Source organism: Pipistrellus hanaki (assembly GCF_964339955.1).
Source record: "Pipistrellus hanaki genome assembly, chromosome: 15".
Classification (NCBI taxonomy): Eukaryota; Metazoa; Chordata; class Mammalia; order Chiroptera; family Vespertilionidae; genus Pipistrellus; species Pipistrellus hanaki.
In genome coordinates this window covers 46199928-46225321 of record NC_140517.1, presented here as the reverse complement: position 1 = coordinate 46225321, position 25394 = coordinate 46199928, and the positions used below count along the sequence as shown (strand labels likewise).

The following is a 25394-nucleotide window of genomic DNA, read 5'->3' as shown; positions in this document are numbered from 1 at the left end:
CAGCGCCCCGCCATCGGTGCCCGGCTCATCCAGCCCCCCTGCAGCGGCATGGGCCGGGCATGCGCCTCCCGGGCACAGACACAGCCGTGAACAAGAGACCAAGTCCCCCCCTCCCTCTCTTATTTTATTTTATTTTTATTTTTTAAAATAAATATATATTAATATATTTTATTGATTTTTTACAGAGAAGAAGGGAGAAGGGATAGAGAGTCAGAAAACATCGAGAGAGAATCATTGATCAGCTGCCTGCTGCACACCCACTACTGGGGATGTGCCCACAACCAAGGTACATGCCCTTGAAGGGAATTGAACCCGGGACCTTTCGGTCAGCAGACGGACGCTCTACCCACTGAGCCAAACCGGTTTTGGCTCTCTCTCTCTCTTTTTTTTTTTTTTTTAATTAAATATTTTTATTGATTTCAGAGATGAAGAGAGAGAAACATCAATGAGAGAGAATCATGGATCGGCTGCCTCCTGCACACCCCCTACTGGGGATCGAGCCCGCAACTGGGGCACCTGCCCTTGACCAGAATGCAACCTGGGACCCTTCAGTCTGCAGGCCGACGCTCTATCCACTGAGCCAACCCGGCCAGGGTCCAAGTCCCTCTCTCCACGGAGCGTATGCTCTAAGCGGAGGGACAGACCTTTGTGGACAAATAAATGAAAGGGCAACAGACTCTGAAAGTGGAATGATGAGGGGAAATAAGACAGACCCTGCGCCCCTTACAAAGATAGTGGGAGGGCGCCCTGGCCAGTGGAGCCCAGTGGTTAGAGCGCCAGCCCGGGGACCCTGGGTTCGCCGGTTCGATTCCGGTCAAGGGCAGTGCCTGGGCTTCAGGTTCCCCGCCCTGTTTGGGGTGCATGTGGGAGGCAACTGAGCGATGTGGGCTCTCTCACGTCCATGTTTCCCTCTCTTCTCTCCCCTTTCCCCGCCCTTCCACTCCTCCACTGAGGATTAACAGAAAAACAAAAAACAAAAAAAAATAAAAGAAAGGAAGGAAGGGGAAAAAAAAGATTGTAAGAGAGAATTATGAAATATTTCAGGCCAGCACATTCGAATGTACTGGAAAAATCCCTAAGACATACACAACTTTCCAAAACTGACACAATAAAACTTGAGTGCTAAGTATTCAAAAAATTTAATCCATAAATTCAAGCTTTTCAAGAAACCAAATGCCAGGCCCACATGACATCAGTGGTGAACTCTGCAAAACAAGCGAGAGAGAAAAAATCCTGCTCTGACACAAATTCTTCCAGGAATTGAGAAGAGGGAAGCTGTTCCGAGCATGGTAGCCACGGAAACCTCGATAACAAACCCTCACAAGGACACAACAAGCAACGGAATTTAATCTCTCATGCAAATAGACTCAAAATCCCTTAAAAAAAATAAACACATTAACAGATAGAATGGAGTCATTTAAAAATTGTATTTATTTACTTTCTTATTGGTAATCCTCACCCTAGGATATTTTTTCCATTGATTTTGATTTTTGTTTTTAAAAAATATATATTTTATTAATTTAAAAAATATATATTTTATTGATTTTTTACAGAGAGGAAGAGAGGGGGATAGAGAGCTAGAAACATCAATGAAGAGAAACATCGACCAGCTGCCTCCTGCACACCTCCTACTGGGGATGTGCCCGCAACCAAGGTACATGCCCTTGACCGGAACCGAACCTGGGACCTTTTAGTCCACAGGCCAACACTCTATCCACTGAGCCAAACCCGTTAGGGTTCCATTGATTTTTAGAGCGAGTGAAAGGGAGGGAAGGAGAGACAAAGAGAGAGAAAGAGAAACCAAGATGAGAGAAACATATCAATTGGTTGCCTTTGGCATGCACCCCAACTGGGGCCAGGGATCCAACCTGCAACCCAGGGATCCATCCTGAAACCCAGGTACAGGCCCTGGACCAGGAATTGCACCCAAGACCCTTCGGGGCACAGTCCGGCCCTCTAACCATTGAGCAACACCAGCCAGGGTAGAAGAATCAAGTCATTTATATGAGAGATAATACATTATGATCAAGTGAAGTTTTCTTGTGAATTTGAGAATACATGATGCTCACTATCACCACTCTATTCAACATTGTACTGGGATCCCAGCCAGGGCAACAAGATAAGAAAAAGAAATAAATGGTATTAAGATTGCAAAAGAAAATAAAATGGGTCAAAGGTGACATAATCCCAAAGAAGCTATACAAATTTAATAGGAATAAGTAAATTAAAAAAATGATTCTGGCCCTAGCCGGTTTGGCTCAGTGGATAGAGGGGTCCCAGGTCTGAAGGGTCCCAGGTCAAGGGCATGTACCTTGGTTGTGGGCACATCCCCAGTAGGGGGCCTGCAGGAGGCAGCTGATTGATGTTTTTTTTTCTCTCTCTCTCCTCTATTCCTCTCTCTCTAATAAATAATAGAAAAATCAATAAAAACATATTTAAGCCCTAGCTGGTTTGACTCAGTGGATAGAGTGCCCCGGGTTCGATGGTTCCCTCTCATCAATATGTTTCTAACTCTCTCTCCCCCTTCCTCTCTGTAAAAAAATCAATAAAGAATATATTTTTTAAAAAAATCATTTATCTGATTATTGAAAAACGATTTCACAAGACACTACCACACACCCATGGAATTATTAAAATGAAAGACGGTATCAAATTCTGGCAAACCTGTGGAGCAACTGGCATTCACACACAGCTGGTGGGCGTAGGGAACGGAACTGGTTCAGCCACTTTGCGAGCAGCAGGGCCAACCTACTAACCTTAATCCTCTGCACAGACCGTGATCTAACCACCCCACTCACGGGGCTGCAGCCCACAGAAATGAGAAAACAGCCGAAGCCGGTGTGGCTCAGTGGTAGAGCGTGGGTCTGCGGACTGAAGGGTCCCTGGTTCGATTCCGGTCAGGAGCATGTACATTGGTTGCGGGCATATCCCTGGTGGGGGGTGTGCAGGAGGCGGCTGGTCGATGTTTCTCTCTCATCGATGTTTCTGGCTCTCTATCTCTCTCCCTTCCTCTCCGTAAAAAAATCAATAAAATATATTAAAAAAATAAAATAAAGAACTGCTGATGCACTCAACAACGGAGTCCCCACACACGCTGGAGCGAAAGAAGCAAGACGCCAGCGGGCACACAGGCATGGCTGTGGGAAGTTCGAAGGCAGGCAGCCTGATCGGACAGAGTCAAGGGAGCTGTCAGCCTTGGGGAGCACATAACTGGAGGGGACACAGAAGTCTCCTGGGGTCCTGGAATCTCCTCGATTTTAACCTGGAGGGCAGGGACGTGGGCACAGATAGAAATGAATCGAGCTGGGCCGGTGTGGCTCAGTGGTTGAGCGTCAACCTATGAACCAGGAGATGGTGGTTCGATTCCCGGTCAGGGCACGTGGCTGGGTTGCGGGCTCCGTCCCCAGTGGGGGGCATGCAGGAGGCGCCGATCCATGATTCTCTCTCTCTTCATTGCTGTTTCTATCTCTCTCTCCTCCCTCTCCCTTCCTCTCTGAAACCAATTAAAAAAATAATATATATATATTTATTATTATTATTAATTTTTTTTACAGAGAGGGAGAGGGATAGAGAGCTAGAAACATCGATGAGACAGAGACATCGACCAGCTGCCTCCTGCACACCCCCCACCGGGGATGTGCCCGCAACCAAGGTACATGTCCTTGACCGGAATCGAACCTGGGACCCTTCAGTCCGCAGACCGACGTTCTATCCACTGAGCCACACCGGTTTCAGCCAAAATACATTTTACATAATAAATAAACCACCCCTCTGACTGCCAGGTGGAGGGTGGTCTGTCCGGAGGGCCGAGGGGGAAGCTGGGATGGCGAGGTGGGGGGGCCCCAGAGAGCCCTGACTCCAGCCCAGCCTGAACCCCTTTACAGCTCAGTAATGGAGGTCACACGAGGATCACAGGAGCCCCCAAAGGTAAGGGAGAGCCTCGGGGACAAGCAGAAGGTCCCTGGGTGTGACAGGCGGAGAGTGCCAGGGGAGGGGAGGGGAGGGCCGGTGTGAACTCCGGGGGGTGCCACCCGGCAGAGGGGGGCCGCGGAGAAACGTGAGGCTCAAGGATGGACGGGGCCACCCCCTCTGGGGCCCCCACGCCAGGCTGAGCTCTGGGGGCCCCAGGAGGGCGGTGAGAGGAGAGGGGACAGGGCCCTCCGGGCCGGAGGGGGGCTGGGGGCCGGAGGCGGGCGGCAGGGCAGGGCAGGGCGGTGGGAGAGGCGGGGCCTCCGGGGCTGCGGGCCGGGACCCCCGGCGCTCACCCTTCCACTCCAGGTTGCCGCGGCCGGTCTGCAGGTGGCCGCGCAGCCGCTGGGGGCAGGAGGACATGAGGAAGTGCCGCTCCTGCCACACGGCGTCCTCGTGCTGCCGCCACCGCTGGCCGATCTCCCGCGCCTCCGGCCAGTCCCCGTCCCAGGCGCCCGCCTTCACGTCGAACTTCATGAAGTCCTCGCCGTTCAGCGCGAACGAGGCCACCGGCACCGTGGCGTTGTCGGGGCCCAGCTCACAGCCCAGCAGGCCCTGCAGGATGTAGGAGCCTGGGCCCCTCCAAGTGAGCGGGGCAGACAGGGGCCCCCAGCCCGCCTCCCTCAGACCCAGGAGCCCAGGCCCCCAGCCCCTCCTCCCTCGGACCCAGGGGTCCAGGCCCCCAGCCCCTCCTCCCTCGGACCCAGGGGTCCAGGCCCCCAGCCCTCCTCCCTCGGACCGGGGTCCGCCCCTCACCTTTCTGCTGGGCGGCGAGGGCGGCGAGCGCCTCCAGGAAGAGCGCCTGCTTGGCCCGCAGGTCGGTGGTCTCCTTCTCCCAGTACCAGGGCAGCTGGCTCTCCCAGATCCAGGCGCCGAAGGGCTCGGCCTGGCCGCGCAGGTTGTTGTAGCGCAGGTACTGCTGCGGCCCCAGCCAGCCGGTGACCCAGAAGGCGGGGGTGCCGCGCGCCGGGGAGGACACGGCCGTCAGGCGGTACTGGAGGGAGCGGTGGCCGTCTGCGGGGACAGGGGGCAGGTGGGCCGGCGCCCCGAGGGAGCGAAGGCACCCGGACAGCGGGACAGACCGGGGAGGGGCGCACAGACTGGAGAGAGGGCACACGGACTGGGGAGGGGCACAGACCCCGGGGAGGGGCGTGCGGACCAGAGAGAGGGGCACACGGACTGGGAAGGGGCGCACGGACCCCGGGGAGGGGCGCAGGGACCGGGGAGGGGCGCGCGGACCCCGGGGAGGGACGCAGGGACCCCGGGGAGGGGCGCACGGACCCCGGGGAGGGGCGCACGGACCCCGGGAGGGACCCGGGGTGGGGGAGCAGGTGGTAAACAAGGTGAAACGCGGGGAGGACGGGCCGGGCTCCAGGGAGACTCCGGGGAGACTCCGGGGTCCGCTGCTCTCCCGGCCGTCGGCGCCCCCTCCGCCCCTCCGCCCGCCGGGCGCTCACCTGCGCGCAGGGTCCGGGGCAGGAGGACGAGCAGGAGCCAGAGGCCCCAGGGCTGAGGCCGGGGCACCCGCATGCTGAGAGGGAGACCTGGGGCGGGAGGGGGCGTGTGACTCCGGGGACCCCGCCCCGCCCCCGCCGCCCCGGCTCCGCGGGGCTCGGCCGCCACGGCCACGGCGTCGGGTGCGGGTCCGGCTGGTCCCGCCGGCGGCACGGACGCCCTCGCTCGGTGACCCTTTACCCCGACGGGCCTGCGGGTTAATTAGTGACAGCCCGCCCGCCCGCCCCGTCCCGCCCGCCCGCCCGCCCCGCCCAGGCCCGGGGCCCGGCCCCGCCGCCGCTCCGCCCCGTCCCCGGAGCCCGGGTCCCCAGCGGCTCCTCCCTCGGACCCAGGGGTCCGGGTCCCCAGCACCTCGGACCCCGGAGTCTGGGTCCCCAGCGCCTCGGATCCAGGGGTCCGGGTCCCCCCGTCCTCCCCCGGACCCAGGGGTCCGGCTCCCCAGCACCTCGGATCCAGGGGTCCGGGTCCCCCCATTCTCCCCCGGACCCAGGCGTCCGGCTCCCCAGCACCTCGGATCCAGGGGTCCGGGTCCCCCCCGTCCTCCTCGGCCCCAGGGGTCCGGGTCCCCAGCACCTCGGACCCCGTTGCCCGGCCCCGGCCGCCCTCCCTCGGCCCCAGGGGCCCGGCCCCGGCCCCGGGCGGCCCCGGTGCGCGCCCCGCTCCGCTCACGGCAGCCGCGCGCTTCCCGCTGCAGCCCGGCCGCTCCCGTGACTGCGCCCCGGTTCCTCTCTCACATCCTGTCCGCCCCCCGCTCCCCGCTCCCCGACTCCGGCGGCAACCCCGCCCCCGGCTCAGGGCACACCCCGCGGGCCAGGCTTCCAGAGTCTGCCTGTCCTGGACGTTCCGTCTTTTTTTTTAATCTGTTGCTCTGCTGCTCCCTGGTTTTATTTCTATTTTTCAGGTGGAGGGGACGGGCCAGCCGCACACGCCCAGCCGCGCCGGGGGCAGACCCAGCGCCGGGGATCGGTCCCTCCCGGCCCCTCTCACCTCATTTACCCCCGAGCGTCTGCCCCGGGGCTGCCTCCAGAGCCGCTGTCAGAGTTCCTCCGCCGAACCCCTCCCCCAGCGGCCGTTAAAGTGCCCCGCACTTCTTTTTTCCTTCCTTTTTTAAAAAAACAGTGGTTTTGCTTCAGAACCGTGTTTTAGGAGTGAAATAAAAACTTTATATAAAGACATTGCAGATCAAAAGCTCTTTTTTTTATTTACATGTATGGATTCAAGGCCCCGTTATATGCATCAGACACGGAGCGGGCACAGCACATGCAAAGCGAAACAGACACTCGGATGCCACGGCTGCCAAACGCCTCCTCCCTTCGCGCAAAAAGAGGGGTTGGCCGGGCCGCTGAGTGTCGGCCGGAGAGACACGAAGGCTGTGGGTTTCTTTCTGGGGCAGGGCACACACGAGAACCGACAAATGGCTGCGGCTGGTGTTGCTCAGTGGTTAGACCAGTGGACGCCCACACAGGAAAGGGTTTGAGTCCCTGCCAAGGGCGCATACCTGGGCTGCAGGTTCAGTCCCCGGCGCGGCCAGGGCGTGTGGAGAGGCAACATATCTGTGTGTGTCTCTCACATCGGTATTTCTCTCTCTCTCTCTTTCCCCCTCGCTTCCTCCCTTTCATTCTCCCTAAAAATCTATGGGAAAAAAATATCCTTGGGTGAGGATTAACCAAAAAACAAGGGTCAGGAAAACAACGCTTGAAATCTGCCCAGAAACTAAACTGGCAGATGTGGACGGATGGAAAGTCACCCATCAGCAAAAAGACACGTCTCATTGTTCTCCAAGTGCTTAAAGCTGGACGGGAGCCCAGTGGCTGGGCGCAGTGGTTGAGCGGCGGCCGACCTACTAACCAGGAGGTCACGGTTTAACTCCCGGTCAGGGCACAGGCCTGGGCTGTGGGCTCCCTCCCCAGGGGGGCATGTAGGAGGCAGCCAATCAATGATTTTTCTCTCACCGCTGATGTTTCTCTTTCTCTCTCCTTTCCTCTCTGACATCTATAAAAAGTATCACAAAAAAACCCACAAAAAACCTTTCCCTAGACAGCTTGGCTCAGTGGATGGAGTGTGGGCCTGCAAACTGAAGGGTCCCAGGTTCGATTCCGGTCAAGGGCATGTACCTTGGTTGCGGGCACACCCCGGTGGGGGGTGTGCAGGAGGCAGCTGATCGATGTTTCTCTCTCATCAATGTTTCTAGCTTTCTATCCCTCTCCCTTCCTCTCTGTAAAAAACCAATAAAACATTTTTTTAAAAACACACACAAAAAAACAACAACAACACACAAGCAAACCTAGACATGAACCCTGTAGCTAGCTTATAATTTTTTAATTGTTATTGATTTCAGAGAGGAAGGGAGAGGGAGAGAGAAATAGAAACATCAATGATGAGAGAGAATCACTGATCGGCTGCCTCCTGCACGCCCCCTACTGGGAATGAAGCCCGAAACCCCGGGAATGTGCCCTTGACCTCAATCGAACCCAGACCCTTCAGGCTGCCGGCCAAAGCTTTACCCACTTAGACAAACTGGAGAGGGCGCTTATCATTTCTTCAAGAAAGCAAAATCTGCAAAGAAATGTAGACTAATATTCATATTTGTTTCCCCTGCAAAATGATCAAGAATTTACTTGAAATACCTTATATGATGGCCTGAAACAAACGTGGCCAGCGACCATGATACTGACGTTTTATTTATTTATTAAATATATTTTATAGATTTTTTACAGAGAGGACGGGAGAGAGATAGAGAGCTAGAAATGTCGAAGAGAGAAACATCAACCGCTGCCTCCTGCACACCCCCTACTGGGGATGTGTCCACAACCAACGTACATGCCCTTGACCGGAATCGAACCCGGGACCTTTCAGTCCACAGGCTGACGCTCTATCCACTGAGCCACACCGGTTTCGGTGATACTGACGTTTTATCGCATGAGCTCCAATCAGCCCAATTCTGAAGCCTCGCCATCTGAACTCCCAGCATGGCTTTTCTTTTTCTTTTTTTAAAATACATTATATTGATGTTTTACAGACAGGAAGAGAGAGAGATAGAGTTAGAAACATCGATGAGAGAGAATCATCCATTAGCTGCCTCTTGCACACCTCCTACTGGGGATGTGCCTGCAACCGAGGTACATGCCCTTGACTGGAATCGAACCCGGGACCTTTCAGTCCGCAGGCCGACGCTCTATCCACTGGGCCACACCGTTTTCGGCCCAGGATGCCTTTTCAACAGTGACTTCAAGGAGAGCATCGCCCACAAGCCTCTGGGTCTTGAACGCCTTCTGACATGATCTCATTAGCACACCGTCCCAATGCACACCGCTGTGCCCTGTGCTGTAACGGACGTGAGCGTTCTGGGCTTTGGTACCTACAGGGTCTGCCCCGGCACCAAAGCACCACCGCCCTGCCAGCCAGCTTACCGCCCTCCACTCGCCCGCCCCCGCCCGCACACCGCCATAATGCCTCCATTCATCTGCTTCATTGTAAAATGCACAAAACGCAAGATTTACCATTTAATGGAACTTCTCGTGCCTGGGGGTGTGTGTGTGTCCCTGACTCTCTCATGTATGTGGGGGTTCCCATACATGTATGTATGCATGTATGTATGAAGTTTGGTTATTTTTCTCTTGCTAAAAGAAAAAGTGACTTACCACTTAATGACACTCACAATGTGAACCACCACCACTATCTAGTTCCCGAAAAGGAGATCCACACAGCAAGCAGCCCTCCTCCCCTCCAGCTCTGGCCACCACTGATCTGCTTCCTGTTTCTATCTTTTTTTCTTTCTTTTTGTAAAAAAATATATTTTATTGATTTTTTTTTTTTACAGAGAGGAAGAGAGAGGGATAGAGAGTTAGAAACATCGATGAGAGAGAATCATCATCGATCAGCTGCCTCCTGCACACCCCCTACTGGGAATGTGTCCACAACCAACATACATGCCCTTGACCGGAATCGAACCCGGGACCTTTCAGTCCGCAGGCTGACGCTCTATCCACTGAGCCACACCGTTTTCGGCTTCCTGTTTCTTTATTATTATTATTATTATTATTATTATTATTAAAAATATATTTTTGTTGATTTCAAAGAGGGAGAGGGAGAGAGAGAAAAAAACATCTATGATGAGAGAGAATCATTGACTGGCTGCCTCCTGCACGCCCCATGCTGGGGATCAAGCCCGAAATCTGGGCATGTGCCCTGACCCGGAATCGAACTATGACCTCCTGGTTCATAGGTCAACACTCAATCACTGGGCCAAGCCAGCCAGGCTTGGCTTCTTTACTTAACATAATGTTTTTGAAGTTCATCCATATTGTAGCATGTGTTAGATTTTCATTTCTCTTTGTGTGTGTGTGTGTGTGTGTTTCAAATCCTCACCTGAGGATATTTTTCATTGATTTTTAGAGAGAGTGGAAGAGAGAGGGAAAGACAGAGGGCAATATCGATGCAAGAGAAACATATCAACTGGATGCCTTCTGTATGAGCCCCAACCAGGAATGGGCTGGGAGGAACCTGCAACCGAGGTACGTGCCCTTGACTGGTCTCGAACCTGGGACCCTTCAGTCCACAGGCTGATGTCCTATCCACTGAGCCATACTGCCTAGGGCAGAACTTCATTCCTTTTTATGGTTGAATAATATTCCATTCCATGGATCGCCTTTTGTTTATCCAGACATCTGTTGAAGGACTTTTGGGTTGTTTCCACGTTGGGGCTATTCTACACTAATAAAAGAGAAAGATGCAAATTGTCCGTACCTCTGTGATGCCCACCAGCCAATCAGGAATGTGTATGCAAATTAACCCAACAAAGATGGCAGATTCATTTGCATATGCAGACGCCAAGTGGCCTGGGTCCTGGGGATGGGCACCAAGTCTGCACTGCAGCCTCTCGGGACCATCGCTGGCCCTGGGAGGTGAGGGCAGCTGTGCACCTTGACAGCACCTAGCACGGCCTGCTTGCCCATCACCGTGGGGTGGAGCAGGCAGGCCCCACAGGGAGCCGAGAACCAGGGGGAGCGGGCCTAAGCCATCAGCAGGACATCCCCTGAGGGCTCCTGGATTGGAGAGGGTGCAGGTTGGGCTGAGGGACCCCGTGCACGAATTTCATGCACCGGGCCTCTAGTCTATACTTATAAAGAGATAATATGCCAATTCGTCGGTTAAGGTGTCCCAGTCACGACCAGTCTGTGGGCGGGCACTTCCGCCCCCAGCACTGACGTCACACTGCCTGCACGTGTCCCCACCAAGCGCTGAGGTGAAGCTGCCTGCCCGCATCCCCGGCTGGGAATATGCGGTGGAGGGGGGTTTGGGCTGGACGGGGGACCTCAGGCCACACACCCCTCCCCCAGCACCAGGCAGGGGGCCCTGAGGCTGCACCCCCCACCTGGAGGAGCTTGATAGGGGTGGGGCCAGCCAGGTCTGGATCTCACCCAGTAGAGGTGGGGCTGGCTGGGGCTGGGTCTCCCGCGTGTTTGACATGCATGCGTGTGGGTGGAGGGTGGGGATTTGACTCTGGGTCCCATGGCACGCCCTAGACTCTGATAGGAGGGAAATTTGAAACGTATTTTTATTGGTTTCAGAGAGGAAGGAAGAGGGAGAGATAGAAACATCCACGATGAGAGAGAATCATGGATCGGCTGCCTCCTGCACATCCCCCAATGGGGATCGAGCCCACAATCCAGGCATGTGCCCTTGACCGGAATCAAACCTGGGACCTTTCAGTTCGCAGGCTGACGTTCTATCCACTGAGCCAAACTGGCTAGGGCAGGAGGGAGATTTTATATACATTTTACTAATTTTCTTTCATCTCTTGACACTTCTATTATAGAGAAAGGGCAAATGGCAATATTAAAATATTTCTTCTAATCAATTCCCTTTTAATGTGCATGACTTTCGTGCACCAGGCCTCTACTTACAAATAACTAGAGGCCTGGTGGCGATCAGGGCCCGTCGGGCCTTCTGGCTGGCAGCCAGGGCCTTCTTCCATTCCGTGCTGCCCCCTGGTGGTCAGCTCACGTCTTAGTGAGCGACCCAACGCCCGGTCTCCTGGTCGAACTCCCGAGGGGACACTTTGCATAGTAGCCTTTTATATAGATAGATGCTTCTTATGAACATGTATGTACATGCTTTGCTTTGTTTTTAGTAGCTGTTCTCAATTTTTGGGGTATATATCCAAAAAGGAAACTGTTAGGTCAAGGATCTCCATAGAAACAGAACCAACAGGATGTGTATATATATATATATAGATAGATAGGAAGAGACTTTAAGGAATTGGCTCACATGATGGTGGAGGTTTGCTGAGTCTAAACTCGGACGGGGTGGTGGGCAGGCTGGGGCCTCAGGAAAGAGTTGCAGCTGAGAAGGCCAGTCAGGCAGGATGGAGAACCAGGAAGGGCTGACCTAGCACAGCGGTCGGCAAACTCCTTAGTCAACAGAGCCAAATATAAACAGGACAACGACTGACATTTCTTTGGAGAGCCACATTTTTTAAAACTTAAACTTCTTTTTTTTTTTTTTTAAATATATTTTATTGATTTTGTACAGAGAGGAAGGGAGAGAGATACAGAGCTAGAAACATAAATGAGAGAGAGTCATCGATCAGCTGCCTCTTGCACACCCCCTACTGGGGATATGCCCGCAACCAAGGTACATGCCCTTGACCGGAATCGAACCCGGGACCCTTCAGTCCCTAAGCCGACGCTCTATCCATTGAGCCAAACCGGTTTTGGCTAAAACTTAAACTTTTTCTAACGCCACTTCTTCAACATAGACTCGCCCAGGCCGTGGTATTTTGTGGAAGAGCCACACTCAAGGGGCCAAAGAGCTGCCTGTGGCTTCGAGCCGCAGTTTGCCGACCGCAGGGTTAGAGCGTCATCTTTATATACCAAGGTTTTGGGCTTGTTCCCCAGTCAGGGCACATACAAGAAGCAATCAATGAAGGCATTAATAAATCAAACAACCAATCGATGTTTCTCTCTCTCTCTTTCTTTCTCTCTCCCTTTTTCTCTGTCTAAAATCAATAAATAAAAACACCCTCCCAGAAACATCCAGAGTAATGTTTTAAAAAAATATTTTTATTGAGTTTTAGAGAGAGAAGAAGGGGGCAGAGAGAGAGAGAGAGAGAGAGAGAGAGAGAGAGAGAGAAAGGGAGAGGGAGAAAGAAACATCGATGTGGGAGTGTAACATCAATCAGCTGCCTCTTGCACGCCCCCTACTGAGGGTCAGGCATGCAGCCCAGGCTGAGCGCTGGCGGGAAATCAAACCAGCGACCTTTTGGTGCACAGGATGCTGCTCAGCCATCTGGGCCGCACTGGCCGGGGCCAGAGGGATGTTTGCCCAAACAGCTGGGCACTGGGGCCCAGGAAGTGGACAATGACATGAACCTCATGTCCCGTTTATGGAGGAACCTCATGGATTTTCATCACTCTCCTGGATTCTGCTAGAACAGCTGCAGACCCGCCCCAGAGGGCTGCCTGTGTTCCCAAAAGGTTCTGCTTTCATGTCCCCATGAGTCCTATCACCACACCCTTAGCACTTTCCGAAAATATCTGCAGGAACCCTCTGTACCCAGCTGTCCCTTCTCTGTCCCTTGGGCCCCAGCTGTGTGTGGGGGACAGTTTCAGCGGTTCTGGGCTCTCATTTTATTTATTTATTTAATTAATTAATTAATTAATTAATTATATTTTATTTTTGATTTTTTTACAGAGAGGAAGGGAGAGGGACAGAGAATTAAAAATATTGATGAGAGAGAAATATCGATCAGCTGCCTCCTGCACACCCTCTACTGGGGATGTATTTTAAAATATATTTTATTGGTTTTTTACAGAGAGGAAGAGAGAGAGAGAGTTAGAAACATCGATGAGAGAGACATCAATCAGCTGTCTCTTGCACATCCCCTACTGGGCATGTGCCTGCAACCAAGGTACATGCCCTTGACAGGAATCAAACCTGGGACCTTTCAGTCCGCAGGCCGAAGCTCTATTCACTGAGCCAAACCGGTTAGGGCTATTTTTATTTTTTTAAAATATATTTTTATTGATTTCAGAGAGGAAGGGTGAGGGAGAGAGAAACGTCAATGATGAGAAGAACCATTGATCGGCTGCCTTCTGCACGCCCCCCCACTGGGGATTGAGCCCACAAGCCGGGCATGTGCCCTTAACCAGAATTGAACCAGGGACCCTTCAGTCCTCAGGATGATGCTTTATCCACTGAGCCAAACTGGCTAGGGCTGGGCTCTCATTTTTTTTTTTTTTTTAATATATTTTATTGATTTTACACAGAGAGGAATTGAGAGGGACAGAGAGTCAGAAACATCGATGAGAGAGAATCATCTATCAGCTGCCTCTTACACACCCCCCACTGGAGATGTGCCCGCAACCAAGGTACATGCCCTTGACAGGAATCGAACCCGGGACCTTTCAGTCCGCAGGCCGACACTCTATCCACTGAGCCAAACCGGTCCCGGCTTGCTTTTTTTTTTTTTTTTTTTTTTTTTTAATATATATCTAATTACTTTTTTACAGAGAGGAAGGGAGAGGGATAGAAACTTAGAAACATCGATGAGAGAGAAACATCAATCAGCTGCCTCCTGAACATCCCCCGCTGGGGATGTTCCCACAACCAAGGTACATGCCCTTGACCGGAATCGAACCCGGGACCCCTCAGTTCACAGACTGACGCTCTATCCACTGAGCCAAACCAGTCAGGCTGGGCTCTCGTTTTAAAGACCCTCAGGACCCTCCCGGATGGTCCCTGGTATGTAGATAGATGCCCAGTGCCCTGTGACCTCAGCCCCCAGGGCGCTGCTAGGCTTCTCCTTGGAAATCATCACCCCGGGGTCCCTCATGTCCTATTAGGATGCCCCAGAGCAGCCTGGCACCGAGTGGTCCGTGTGGCTTGATTCCCGATCAGCACACATGCCTGCCTGGGTTGCAGGCTCCCTCCTGCATGCATGAGGCAGCCACTCAATGCTTCTCCTCACCTGAGGACATTTTCCCACCGATATTTAGAGAGAGTGGAAGGGAGGGAGGGAAAGAGGGGAGAGAAAAACCAATGTGAGAGGGATTCATTGATTGGCTGCCTCCCACATGCAGCCCCACTGGGGCCTGGAATCGAACCCGAGACACTAACCACTGGGCTACATAAGCCGAGCTCCCTTTCCCTCTTAGTGCCCCAGGAATCCCCCAAATGCCCATGAGCCCTAATATAATGTTCCTGTCATCCCACGGGGAGACCCTGGGGCCTGTTAAGATGGTCTCGGGCCCCTGCTCGGTTGGTTACAACGTTATCCCGATAGGCCAAGGCTGATCCCGGATCAGGACACATACAAGAATCAGCTAATGAATGCTTCAATAAGTGGAACAATAAACCGATATTTCTTCCTTTCTCTCTCAAATCGATTAAAAAAGAAAAAAATGGCCCTGATCTGTGTTCCTCAGCGGCTAGCAGGGGTCTTCAAACTACGGCCCGCGGGCCACATGCGGCCCCCAGGGGAGTCTGATCCGGCCCGCCAGGTTTTTTGGGCAGTGAGCGCAGCCGAGGTGTTACAGTAGGAATTAGTAGTTCATATAGTCCGGCCCTCCAGCTCTCTGAGGGACCATGATCTGGCCCCCACTTTAAAAAGTTTGAGGACCCCTGGGCTAGAGCATTGGCCAGTGCACAGAAGGGTCGCAGGTTCGATTCCCGGTCAAGGGCATGTACCTGGGTTGCAGGTTCGAGCCCTGGCCCTGGCTGGAGTGTGTGCAGGAGGCAACCAATCCATATGTCTCTCTCATATGTATGTTTGTCTCCCCCCGACCCCGCTTTCTCTCTTTCTTTCCTCCTCATCCTCCTCCTCCCCACCCCCCTTCCGCTCTAAAACTCAGTATCCTCAGGCGAGGATTAACAGCAGCAGCAAAAGGTGGTCTCGGTCCCCTGGGCTGTCCCAGCCCCTGCCACACGGCCTGGTCCCCGCACCCCACCGCTCTGCTGGGACACGCTGCTGGAACTCCGTCCGCTCAGTCCTGCAGGGCCTCGGAGGACCCGCCCTGCCCCGGTCGTTGGTAACCTCAGGCCTCCTCCCAGCTCCTTGGGGCCCTGATAGCGCAGAGTCCGGAGGCCCAGGACAGCCTCTTAAAGGACCCACTAATGTCCCTCCAGCCCTGGGGCCTCCCGATGGGCCTGAGCCCTCAGAGAACCAGCCACTGGGCCTTCAGCCCCACGCCTCTTCCTGCCACCTTCAGGTTTGTTTGTTTTTATTAAATATATTTTATTGATTTTTTTAACTGTTTTTCCCTTTGATTTTAACTTTTTTTTTTTTTTTTAATATGTATCTTATTGATTTTACACAGAGAGGAATTGAGAGAGATAGAGAGTTAGAAACGTTGATGAGAAACATGGACCAGCTGCCTCTTGCACACCACCTACTGGGGATGTGCCCGCAACCAAGGTACATGCCCTTGACCGGAATCGAACCTGGGACCTTTCAGTTTGCAGGCCGACGCTCTATCCACTGAGCCAAACTGGTCTCGGTTATTTTATTGATTTTTTACAGAGAAAGGATGAGGGATAGAGAGTTAGAAACATTGATGAGAGAGAATCATTGATCAGCTGCCTCATGCACACCCCCCATCGGGGATGTGCCTGCAACTAAGGTAAATGGCCTTGACTGGAATCGAACCCGGGACCCTTCAGTCTGCAGGCCGACGCTCTATCCCCTGAGGCAAACCGGTTTCAGCTCACTTTCAGTTTCTGTTGTGAAGCTGAGCCAGGGCCCCTGCACCCACCCCTGGGTTCTCTCTCTTATTGTCCCTCACCAGGTCTTCCTATCCAGAACCTCTCTGTGAATGATGGACAGACAGACACAGTGTCAGGCAGTTAAGTAGACAGATAATCAATACCCAGATGCCCAGCTATTGTGGCTCAATGGCTGAACATCGACCTATGAACCAGGAGGTCACAGTTCGATTCCGGGTCAGGGCACAGGCCCAGGTTGTGGGCTTGATCCTCAGTGTGGGGTGTGCAGGAGGCAGCCGGTCAATGATCTGTCATCATTGATGTTTCTCTCTCTCCCCCTCTCCCTTCCTCTGTTATGTTCCAATGGGCCAATCAACAGTATATATTAAAAAAAAATACACAGATGGACAAGGAGTCAGATATAGACAGACAAAACAGACAGTTACACCGATGGAGAACCAGACAGATAGCAAAATCGACAGACAGAAAAACAGAAGCAATTAGACAGAGCCCCCAGGACCTGCCCTGACCCCTCCAGCTGGCAGAAAACCATCCCTTTCCCAGGACCCCACTCACCCTCCCCTATTGTCTAGCTAGACTGCTTTCCCTCATTGTGAGGCCCCAGCCATAGGGGACCGGAGGCCCCACTAAAAGGCCCCCGAGGTCCTCCTCCATGGCCCTGGGTCCTTCTCTGAGGTTAACACACCCTAGGGTACTGCTCTATTGACGAGGACCCTGAGCCAACCCCAGGACAGCCCCGGGGACAAGTCCTTGGATCTCCCTCCCCACTCCCACACCCAGGGCCCTATGCACTGTCCCGGCCGTCCCTGTGGCCCAGGGCCTGCTGTAACCCTCAGCTGTCCCCAGGCCCTGCGTCACCATCACTGGGTGTCCTAGGGCCTGCTGCCTGTCCCATCAGCCATCGCTCCGACACCTCCCATCAGCCATCATTCCGACACCTCGCAGACCCACTCCAACACCGCGTCCTCTGAGTCCTCCGGTGCCTGATGAAATGCCCTCAGACCCTGAGCGCTCAGAGGACCCCCTGGGCCCCACTACAATGGACGCAGCCTCCCCTCATGCAGCCTTGGGGTCACCAAATGGGCTCGGGGTGTCCCCTCTGAGCACTGCCTGGAACCTAGTAGATTGCCTCTTAGACCGATCATGAAGTCTTTTACTTAAAAAAAAAAAAGAAAGAAATATTGATTTGTTGTTCCACTCTTTCATTGGTTGCATGAAGTCTTTAATTAAAAAACAAACAAACAAACATGGGGGAGGAACAGAGAGAAAAAGAGAAACATTGTTGTTGCACTCTTTTTAAAATATATTTTATTCTTTTTTTTTTTTTAAATATATTTTATTGATTCTTTACAGAGAGGAAGAGAGAGGGATAGGGAGTTAGAAACATCGATGAGAGAATCATCGATCAGCTGCCGCCTGCACACCCCCCATCGGGGATGTGCCTGCAACCAAGGTACATGCCCTTGATCGGAATCGAACCTGGGACCTTTCAGTCTGCAGACTGACGCTCTATCCACTGAGCCACACCGGTTTTGGCTGTTGTTCCACTCTTTCATTGGTTGCTTCTTGTGTGTGCCCTGATCGGGGATCAAACCCGAAACCTTGGTGCATCAGGTTGATGCTCTAACCAGCTGAGCTACCAGCCAGAACCCCACCATGAAGCCTTAGGGTCCTGGTGACAGTCCAAGGGCCACACCGGAAGTGCGCGATGGCTGCCCGAACCCGGAGCCACAGAGTGGCTTAAAGCAGCACAGCTGTGCTGTCTCAGCTCTGGAGGCCAGAGTCCAGCATGGCCCCCGGGGCCCTGTAATCACGTCCGCGGGCCAATCACGGGCAATGGAAAGCCTCGGCAGGGCCAGTTCCCAACCCGCGGGCCCCTGTTCGGCCTCAGGACCGTCTGGCTGGCAGCTCAGGCGGTTAGAGCAGCTGTGGTGGCCGGGGCCTGTGACACCCACTGAGCCGCTCCTCGCTCAGCAGGGGGCTCTGCGAGGCACAGGGCGGGCCCAGGCTCCCCGCTCCCGAACACCCTCCCACTCCGGCCCAGTGTGATTTGTCAGTGAGTGAAGGCAAGGGCGATGGCCTGGTCTGATGTGCCCCTAAACTCTTCTGGAATGGTGCTGGTGTCCTCTAGAAGGTTCCAGCAGGAACTATCCCCCCCTCTGGTCAGTCCCCAGTTTCCCCATGGCGGGCTGAGGGCAGCACTAAAATACACCACACACACTCACACACCACACACACACTCACCCACACACCACACCCACCACACGCACACAGACACCACACCAAACACACATAGTCACACACACCACACTCACACACCACCCACCCACTCACCACACACCCACTCATACACACACACCACACACACACACCACCCACCCACTCACACACACACACACACACACACACACACACACACCACACACACACACATCACCCACTGCACCTGATTGCCTCACAGCCCTCGGGCCGGGTCAGTGCCCACAGGTGCCCGCTCCCCTGAACCCCCGGGCCATAAGGTAAGGGGCCCGGCGGCCAGCAGCTCCTGTTACAGGACCCGGATCCCAACACACCCCCAGTGGCCCGGCTCCCTGACCCCGGGCTGCAGCAGAGGGCGGGGCGGCGGGCAGGGCTCTCCGGGGCTGCCAGCCCTCAGGACACACCCATCTGCCCTTCAGTCATGGGCCTGACACCGTGGTCCTCGTAAACCCGTGGCCCTGCCGTGAGACTGCCTGGAGCTAACTGCCCTGTGACTGGGCCTATTAGAGGTATGCACCAGAACATTCCAGAAGCCTGCGAAAATAAACTCAAAACCCCATGACAGGCCCAGGATTCCACACCACGCAATACCTCCGGGGCCGCTGCCAAAAAGACTCGTCCTAGGACCGGCCCCACGGAACACAGGGACCAGGGCCTTCTCTAAGGCTCACTTCCCCAATATCACTTCCGGAACTAGTTCCCCCCAGCAGCTCACGTGACCATGGCTCACCCTCCCCGGGGGGCCGGGTGGCAGGGACCCATTTTACAGACTGGGAGACTGAGGCTCCGCGGAGCTGCGAGCAGCAGGCTGGGCTGCAGAGCGGCCTGTGGTCTGTTTGTTTGGAGGCTTCTGCCCCGGCACTGCTTCCTGTTATTGTCTGGTCAGACCCACCCTGAGAAGGTGGGGGTTCAGCCCGCACGGAGCAGGCACACCCCACTCCCCGCCTGCCCTCGGAGCTCGGCAGATAAACAGGCAGCGCAGTGCAGAGCTGGTACAATAAACCCGGAATAGATCAGAAACAGGACTTACCTGTCCAGTCAACAAAGCAGGGGAGGGGGGGGGAGGGCCGGAGGTTTGGCGGAGCGGAAAGGTTAGGAAGCTTTAGAGACCATGGAGGGGGCGGGAGCCAGGTGGACCTGGGCAGTATGCGGGTACAGGCCAGCCAGGGCAGAGGCTGGGGGGGCAGGCCTGCCAGAGGGAGGGGAGGGGAGGGCAGAGGCACCACGTTGGGACCCGGCGGGAACTGCACCTCCGGCTGTTCCAGGCCGCCTGCTCCTCACGCCAAAGAGAACTGTGGCGCCCCAGCTCTTCTCGGCCTGTGACCCCCAGGCCCACCAGAGGGGTCCCCCGTGCAGACCAGGCCAGCCCCACCCGGGCCGAGGCAGCCTGACATGTTGGGGTGCCAGGAGACGCCCCAACAACTGCTGGGAGGAAACCGGGGAGCAGGGCTGTTGTTGAAAACACGGAGGCCCCACCCTGAAGGGAAGCACCTGCAGGGGGGGTCCCAGGCCCTCCCTCAGGGTCCCCAGCCCTCCAGTGGGGCGGGCGTGCAGGCTGCAGTGGGGGCCGGGCGGTGCCCCCTTGTGACCTGCCCCTGCCCCTTCCTGTGCTTTGATGTGGCCCCACTTCCTGCGGCAGGATCCCCGCCCTCCCCGCCCTCCGGCGCCGCTAAAAGCCGGGCTGCAGCTGATCGGAGCGGCTCCCGGCCCGGACCAGCGGCTCCTCTCCCCGAGGCCCCGTCTCCCAACCCTGTACCATGGAGTGCGGCCCTGGTACAGGCATGGGGGGCAGGGCCCGGGGACCCAGCAGCGCCCGCCCGAGGGCGAAGCCACCCCAGCCAGCCCTCCTCCTCCTCCAGCCTCCACGGGTGAGGGCCTCCCTCCTGTCCCTGTTCTGAGACCTGAGCCTGTGCCCACGGGGTCTGGCCCTCTGTTATGTCTCCTTTCTTGGTGTCTCCCGCCCTTTCCCCCCTTTTTGCTTCTGACAACCAGCCGCTCCCCCCTCCCGCTCTCCGGCTGTCAGCAATCTTTCCGAGTTTGCATGGCCACCCGTTCCTCCCCCTCCTGTTCTCTCTCCACCCAAGGCCCTGCCCGGTCTGTCCTCCCAGCCCCCCCTCCAGGGCTGCCCGGCTCTGCCCTCGGCTGGGCCTTGCTAAGGATCTTTCCCTCAAGACTGATGCCCTTACTGGGATTTCCAGGCAAAGAAGTTTCCAGAATCTGAGACCTGGAGCTCAGGCACTGGGACGCCAAGCAAAGGACCTGCCCCTCAGAGGAGCTTGCTCCTCTGCAGAGGGCATGGCGCCCACTGGGGAGGGGACTCGGGGGAGCCCCTGCCTTGCCCCCCCCCCCAGCTGTCAGAAGAGGAAAGCCAGGCTGGGGGCAAGGCCCAGAGTGCGGGTGCTTCTTCACCCCCTCCCCACAGAGGCCAGAGAGCCCCCCCACTTCCTCCCCAGGGAGGGGGGGGCAGGGGAAAGAGGGGGGTGAGGGGTGCAGCAGCAGCTCAGTGACAGGTAGAAGGCGGTAAGGACCAAAGGAGCCGGGAAGTGCAGCATCTTTAACACAGGCCGCCTCTGCCCAGAGACAGGACGGGGGGTGGGAACGTGGTCCCCATCCCCACCCCAGGCCCGGAGGGTAAAAACCCCATCCTTCTATCAGCCTGCCCCGTCCGCGGGACATACCTCCCTCCGGTGAGGCCAGACACCGAGCGGCTGTGACAGAAAATAGCTTTATTGGCGGGCGGGCGGGCGGGCAGCTCAGAACTTCTGGAACTGCTTCTTGGTGCCGGCGGCCTTGGTGACCTTGAGCACGTTGAAGCGCACCGTCTTGCTCAGGGGCCGGCACTCGCCCACGGTGACGATGTCGCCGATCTGGACGTCTCTGGGGAGGGGCGGCGTGGGTGTTACATGGGGGCCGGGGGCGAGGCCACAGCCGAGCTTCGGTTCCCGGTTCCAGTCCCGTCCCCCCATCATTACTGCCTGAGCACAGCTCTGTGCGAGGCACCAGGCTCCACTGTGCAGATGCTCAGACACACCTCCATCAGAGAACGGGGGGCTCACAGGCGGAGGCAGCCCCACGCCCCAGCCCCCAGCGGCACCCAGGTGCCCCATGTCACTGAGCCCCCCCCCCCCCCCCCCCCGTGGCCGCCCGCGCTCACCGGAAGCAGGGGGACAGGTGCACGGACATGTTCTTGTGGCGCTTCTCGAAGCGGTTGTACTTGCGGATGTAGTGGAGGTAGTCCCGGCGGATGACGATGGTCCTCTGCATCTTCATCTTGGTCACCACGCCTGGGGGAGGGAGGCCGGGGTTCAGGCTCCTCGGGAAAGGGGACCCCGGGCAGCCCAGAGCATGCTGGGAGCTGCCAAGAAATCTCGGTTCTGGCATCAGCTCTGCCAGCTGGCTTTCTCAGCAGTGCCTGCCACAGGCATCTGAAGACCATCGTGAAAACAGACATCACCTGCCAGGGCCCAGGGTTGGGGAGTGCCTCCAGCCCCTCCTCCCTCAGACCCAGAAAACGACCCAAGCCCCCGACCGCCGCACTCACCGGACAAGATACGCCCTCGGATGGAGACGTTACCGGTAAAGGGGCATTTCTTGTCAATGTAGGTGCCCTCAATGGCCTGGAGGGATAAGGAAAAGAAGTCAGGCTTGGGGTGATGGGGGAAGAGGTATGTGTCCGTAATACTCTCAACAATAAGTTTTTTTTTGGTTTTGTTTTGTTTTTTTAAGTAAGGCTTGCCCTAACCGGTTTGGCTCAGTGGATAGAGCGTCAGCCTTCGGACCGAAGGGTCCCAGGTTTTATTGCGGTCAAGAGTACATGCCAGGGTTTCAGGCACATCCCCGGTAAGGGTGTGCAGGAGGCAGCTGATGGATGTCTCTCTCTCATCTATGTTTCTAACTCTCTATCCCCTCCCTCTCTGTAAAAATAAAATCAGTAACATGATTAAAAAAACAAATAAACAAGGCTTGAGTAGGTCGTTCCTGGAAAGAACAGCGGGGTGTTGCCTCAGAGACAAACTACAATTCCCAGCAGCCCTCGGGGGAGGCACGCGGAAGTGGGCAGGGCAGCTGAGCCGGGCACACGTGCGGAGACCGGTCCCCTTCTTCCTTCCCAGGGTCCGTACCTCCTTGGGCGTCTTGAATCCCAGGCCGATGTTCTTGTAGTACCGAGGGAGCTTCTCTTTGCCGGTCTCTCCCAGCAGGACCCTCTTCTTGTTTTGGAAGATGGTGGGCTGCTTTTGGTAGGCTCGCTCCGTCTGCAGGGGCGAGGGAGCCGGTGAGCCCCGAGCGGGCCGCAGACCCTCCCGGGACCCCCAGACCCCAACCCTACAAGATCTCCGGCCCCAGAATTGCCTCCGGGAGCACTTTGAGCCCAGAGGTCCCTCTAATTCGGATGGGAACGTAACCCGGGGTTATTCCAGCATTTAAACTCTCAGGCACTTCCCACCGCCTGCAGCATTCATTCCTTAGAACCCGGAGTCAGAACCGCATCCCGGACACCTTTCAGCAGAAATTATTGTCCAAGACACAAAGCCATCCACCCAGGATCCACTTTTTATCTAACGTGGACCGGGAGGCGGCGAAAATCCAGATAACGCAGACACGGGCCCTCTCCTCTGCCCGAATTAGCCGCCGCGAAATCGGGGGCGCGCGGAATTAACTCCCCAACCGGGGCGCAGGGTCCCGCTCTCCTGGACACGCCCCTGAGGCCCGGGAAGGCCCCGCCATCGCGGCGTCGGCCGCGAGCTCGCACCTGAATGTCCGCCATCTTCGCGCCGCTTGAAAAAAAGAAAGCCACCGGGGCGTCCGGGTTTCCTTATCGACTGCGCAGGGGCTGGAGAGGAAGTGACGACACAGGGGACCCGGTAGCACGGTTTGGGGCGGGGCCTTGGGCGCACCTATGATTGGCCGACGACGCTGAGCAAGCAGGTGATTGGACAAGGCACCGACGTCGCAATGACGGCGTGGGGGGCGGAGAGGCGGGTGGGCACCGTCTCGCGATAGTTCAGCCATCCATTGTCTGGACGCGCTCGTTCACCTTAGGAGGGAGGCGTGGCCAGCCTGGAGCCTTCCTATGTTATCGCGAGAGTGACAGGGAGGCGGTCAGAATTCTGCGCGCCGTAAGGTCACGTGGGCCCTGGGGGCCGCGTGGCTGTGTCCGTACAGGGCCGGAGCGGGACAAGGTGGCCGCCATCTTTCTGTCGGGAGGGAGATCGTGAAGTATTAGGACCTTTTGCGGCGGCGCCGCCGACTTAGTGAGAGGCTGGGGCTGCTCCTGCGCTTTTCCAGGGAACGTTGTTCTCCGGTGTCCCCTTTCCTCCCAGGGCCCTCCTCCCGATTTTCTGTCTGTAACGGCGCGGATCGCGAGAACTTTCTGCGATAATGAAAATGTCTGCGCTTTCCAACACCATAGCCCCTGAGGACCTGAACTTCTCACTTTAATCTCATGAGATTTAAAATTACACGGCGCCAGCCTCCACCTCGTTGGGCAGTACAGGACAGGACACATTAAATATGAATGCTTATAAACTTTTAAAAAAATCATTTGGAAGTTTAGTTATTTAAATTTGTTTTACCGCCGAAACCGGTTTGGCTCAATGGATAGAGCGTCGGCTTGGGGACTGAAGGGTCCCGGGTTCGATTCCGGTCAAGGGCATGTACCTTGGTTGCGGGCATATCCCCAGTAGGGGGTGTGCGAGAGGCGGCTGATCGATGACTCGCTCTCATCGATGTTTCTAACTCTCTGTCTCTCCCCCTTCCTCTCTGTACAAAATTAATAAAATATATTTTTTTAAAAAAATAAAATAAATAAATAAATAAATAAATAAATTTGTTTTACAGTTGATAGCTTTGTGAATGTTCAACGGTACATTTTTTTATTCGTGGCGGTTGTCCTTTTTGGGGTTAGCGTTAACGGGGACTTTCTGTTTTAGAACTCCTGCATTATCTTTATCATTTTTCTTCGTAGGAAAAAGCAGTTCCTGGAGTTTTTGAATGATTCGGAAAGTACCTATGATATTAGTTTGTGGGTGGTTTTTTTTTTTTTTTTTTAAAGGCAGGGCCCACCGCTGTTATCCACAACGCGCGTTAACCTGCATGAACGTTACTAAGAAAAATGCTAAAAGAAAGCTTGCGCCCCGCGGTTTAGGTCTCCAGGAGAGCGATTAGGTGTGATTTCCTCTGGCTTTTCGAAAGCTCAGTATTTTGCACATTGTGAGAGTGGTTGGGGAGATCTTGGTGATAAGAGAAAAGCAAATAAAAAAAAAACACTGCTTCGCCTGGGAGGCCCTGGATCCTCAGCTCTGCAGCACTCTGAGCGGAACCCACAATAGGAAGCTGCATTCAGTCTCATCAAACACCTTCTCTCCCTCTGCTGTCTCCCTGCCTTCTTTCCCTTCTGACTTTTAACTCCTTCCTTCCTTCCTGCAGCCCCCACCCCCCACCCCCTTTTCATTTGTATAATATGTCACTTATCTAGTTCATGGCTAAGTGGCTTTTTCACCTGCATGATAAGCAGCCTTGGTGTCCAGTAATGAACTTCAGCCACCGCTGCCAGATTTCAGACTGTGTCCCAGCACTTCATAACAAAAATGCCAGGACTGCTAGATCTGGAGCCATCCCCACCGAGCACAGAAATGCCTATTAAAACAAGACACTCCTGCCCTAGCCGGTTTGCTCAGTGGATAGAGGGCTGGCCTGTGGACTGAAGGGTCCCGGATTCGATCCTGGGATTCTGGTCAAGGGCACATGCCCGGGTTGTGGGCTCAATCCCTGGTGGAGGGCATGCAGGCGGCATTGACGTTTCTCTCTCTCCCTCTCTGAAATCATTATCGAAAAACACAAAAACCAAGACCCTCCCTTATGGCACTCCCATGGACTGGACAGGTATGCCCACATGCTTTGGTGGTAAACTGGAGCTTTGATTCCTT

The 25394-nt window shown here is 55.2% G+C and overlaps 2 protein-coding genes across 4 annotated transcripts in view; both read right to left on the bottom strand.

Moving 5' to 3' along the window:
• FCGRT (Fc gamma receptor and transporter) overlaps positions 1 to 6582 on the bottom strand; it is a 9291-nt gene extending 2709 nt beyond the window's left edge. Inside the window, exons 1-4 of one of the 3 annotated variants that reach the window (XM_084906174.1) lie at positions 6472 to 6582; positions 5427 to 5513; positions 4726 to 4983; positions 4266 to 4541 (exon numbers count right to left, since the gene is read on the bottom strand). In XM_084906174.1, the coding sequence (XP_084762300.1) occupies positions 4266 to 4541; positions 4726 to 4983; positions 5427 to 5499 (607 nt within the window). In that variant the 5' untranslated portion in view covers positions 5500 to 5513; positions 6472 to 6582. Of the gene's footprint in view, positions 1 to 4265; positions 4542 to 4725; positions 4984 to 5426; positions 5514 to 6153; positions 6260 to 6286 lie in introns of those variants that run through there. The other 2 variants (XM_084906175.1, XM_084906173.1) reach the window with 2 other exon arrangements.
• Positions 6583 to 21177: 14595 nt separating this feature from the next.
• Positions 21178 to 23337, bottom strand: RPS11 (ribosomal protein S11). The gene is made up of 5 exons (XM_084906273.1): positions 23219 to 23337; positions 22590 to 22721; positions 22010 to 22085; positions 21623 to 21752; positions 21178 to 21345 (listed from the first exon to the last, which is right to left on the bottom strand). Exons 1-5 carry the CDS (start codon positions 23231 to 23233, stop codon positions 21222 to 21224), a joined length of 477 nt encoding a protein of 158 aa, XP_084762399.1. The 5' UTR covers positions 23234 to 23337; the 3' UTR covers positions 21178 to 21221.
• Between the last annotated feature and the right edge of the window lie 2057 nt (positions 23338 to 25394).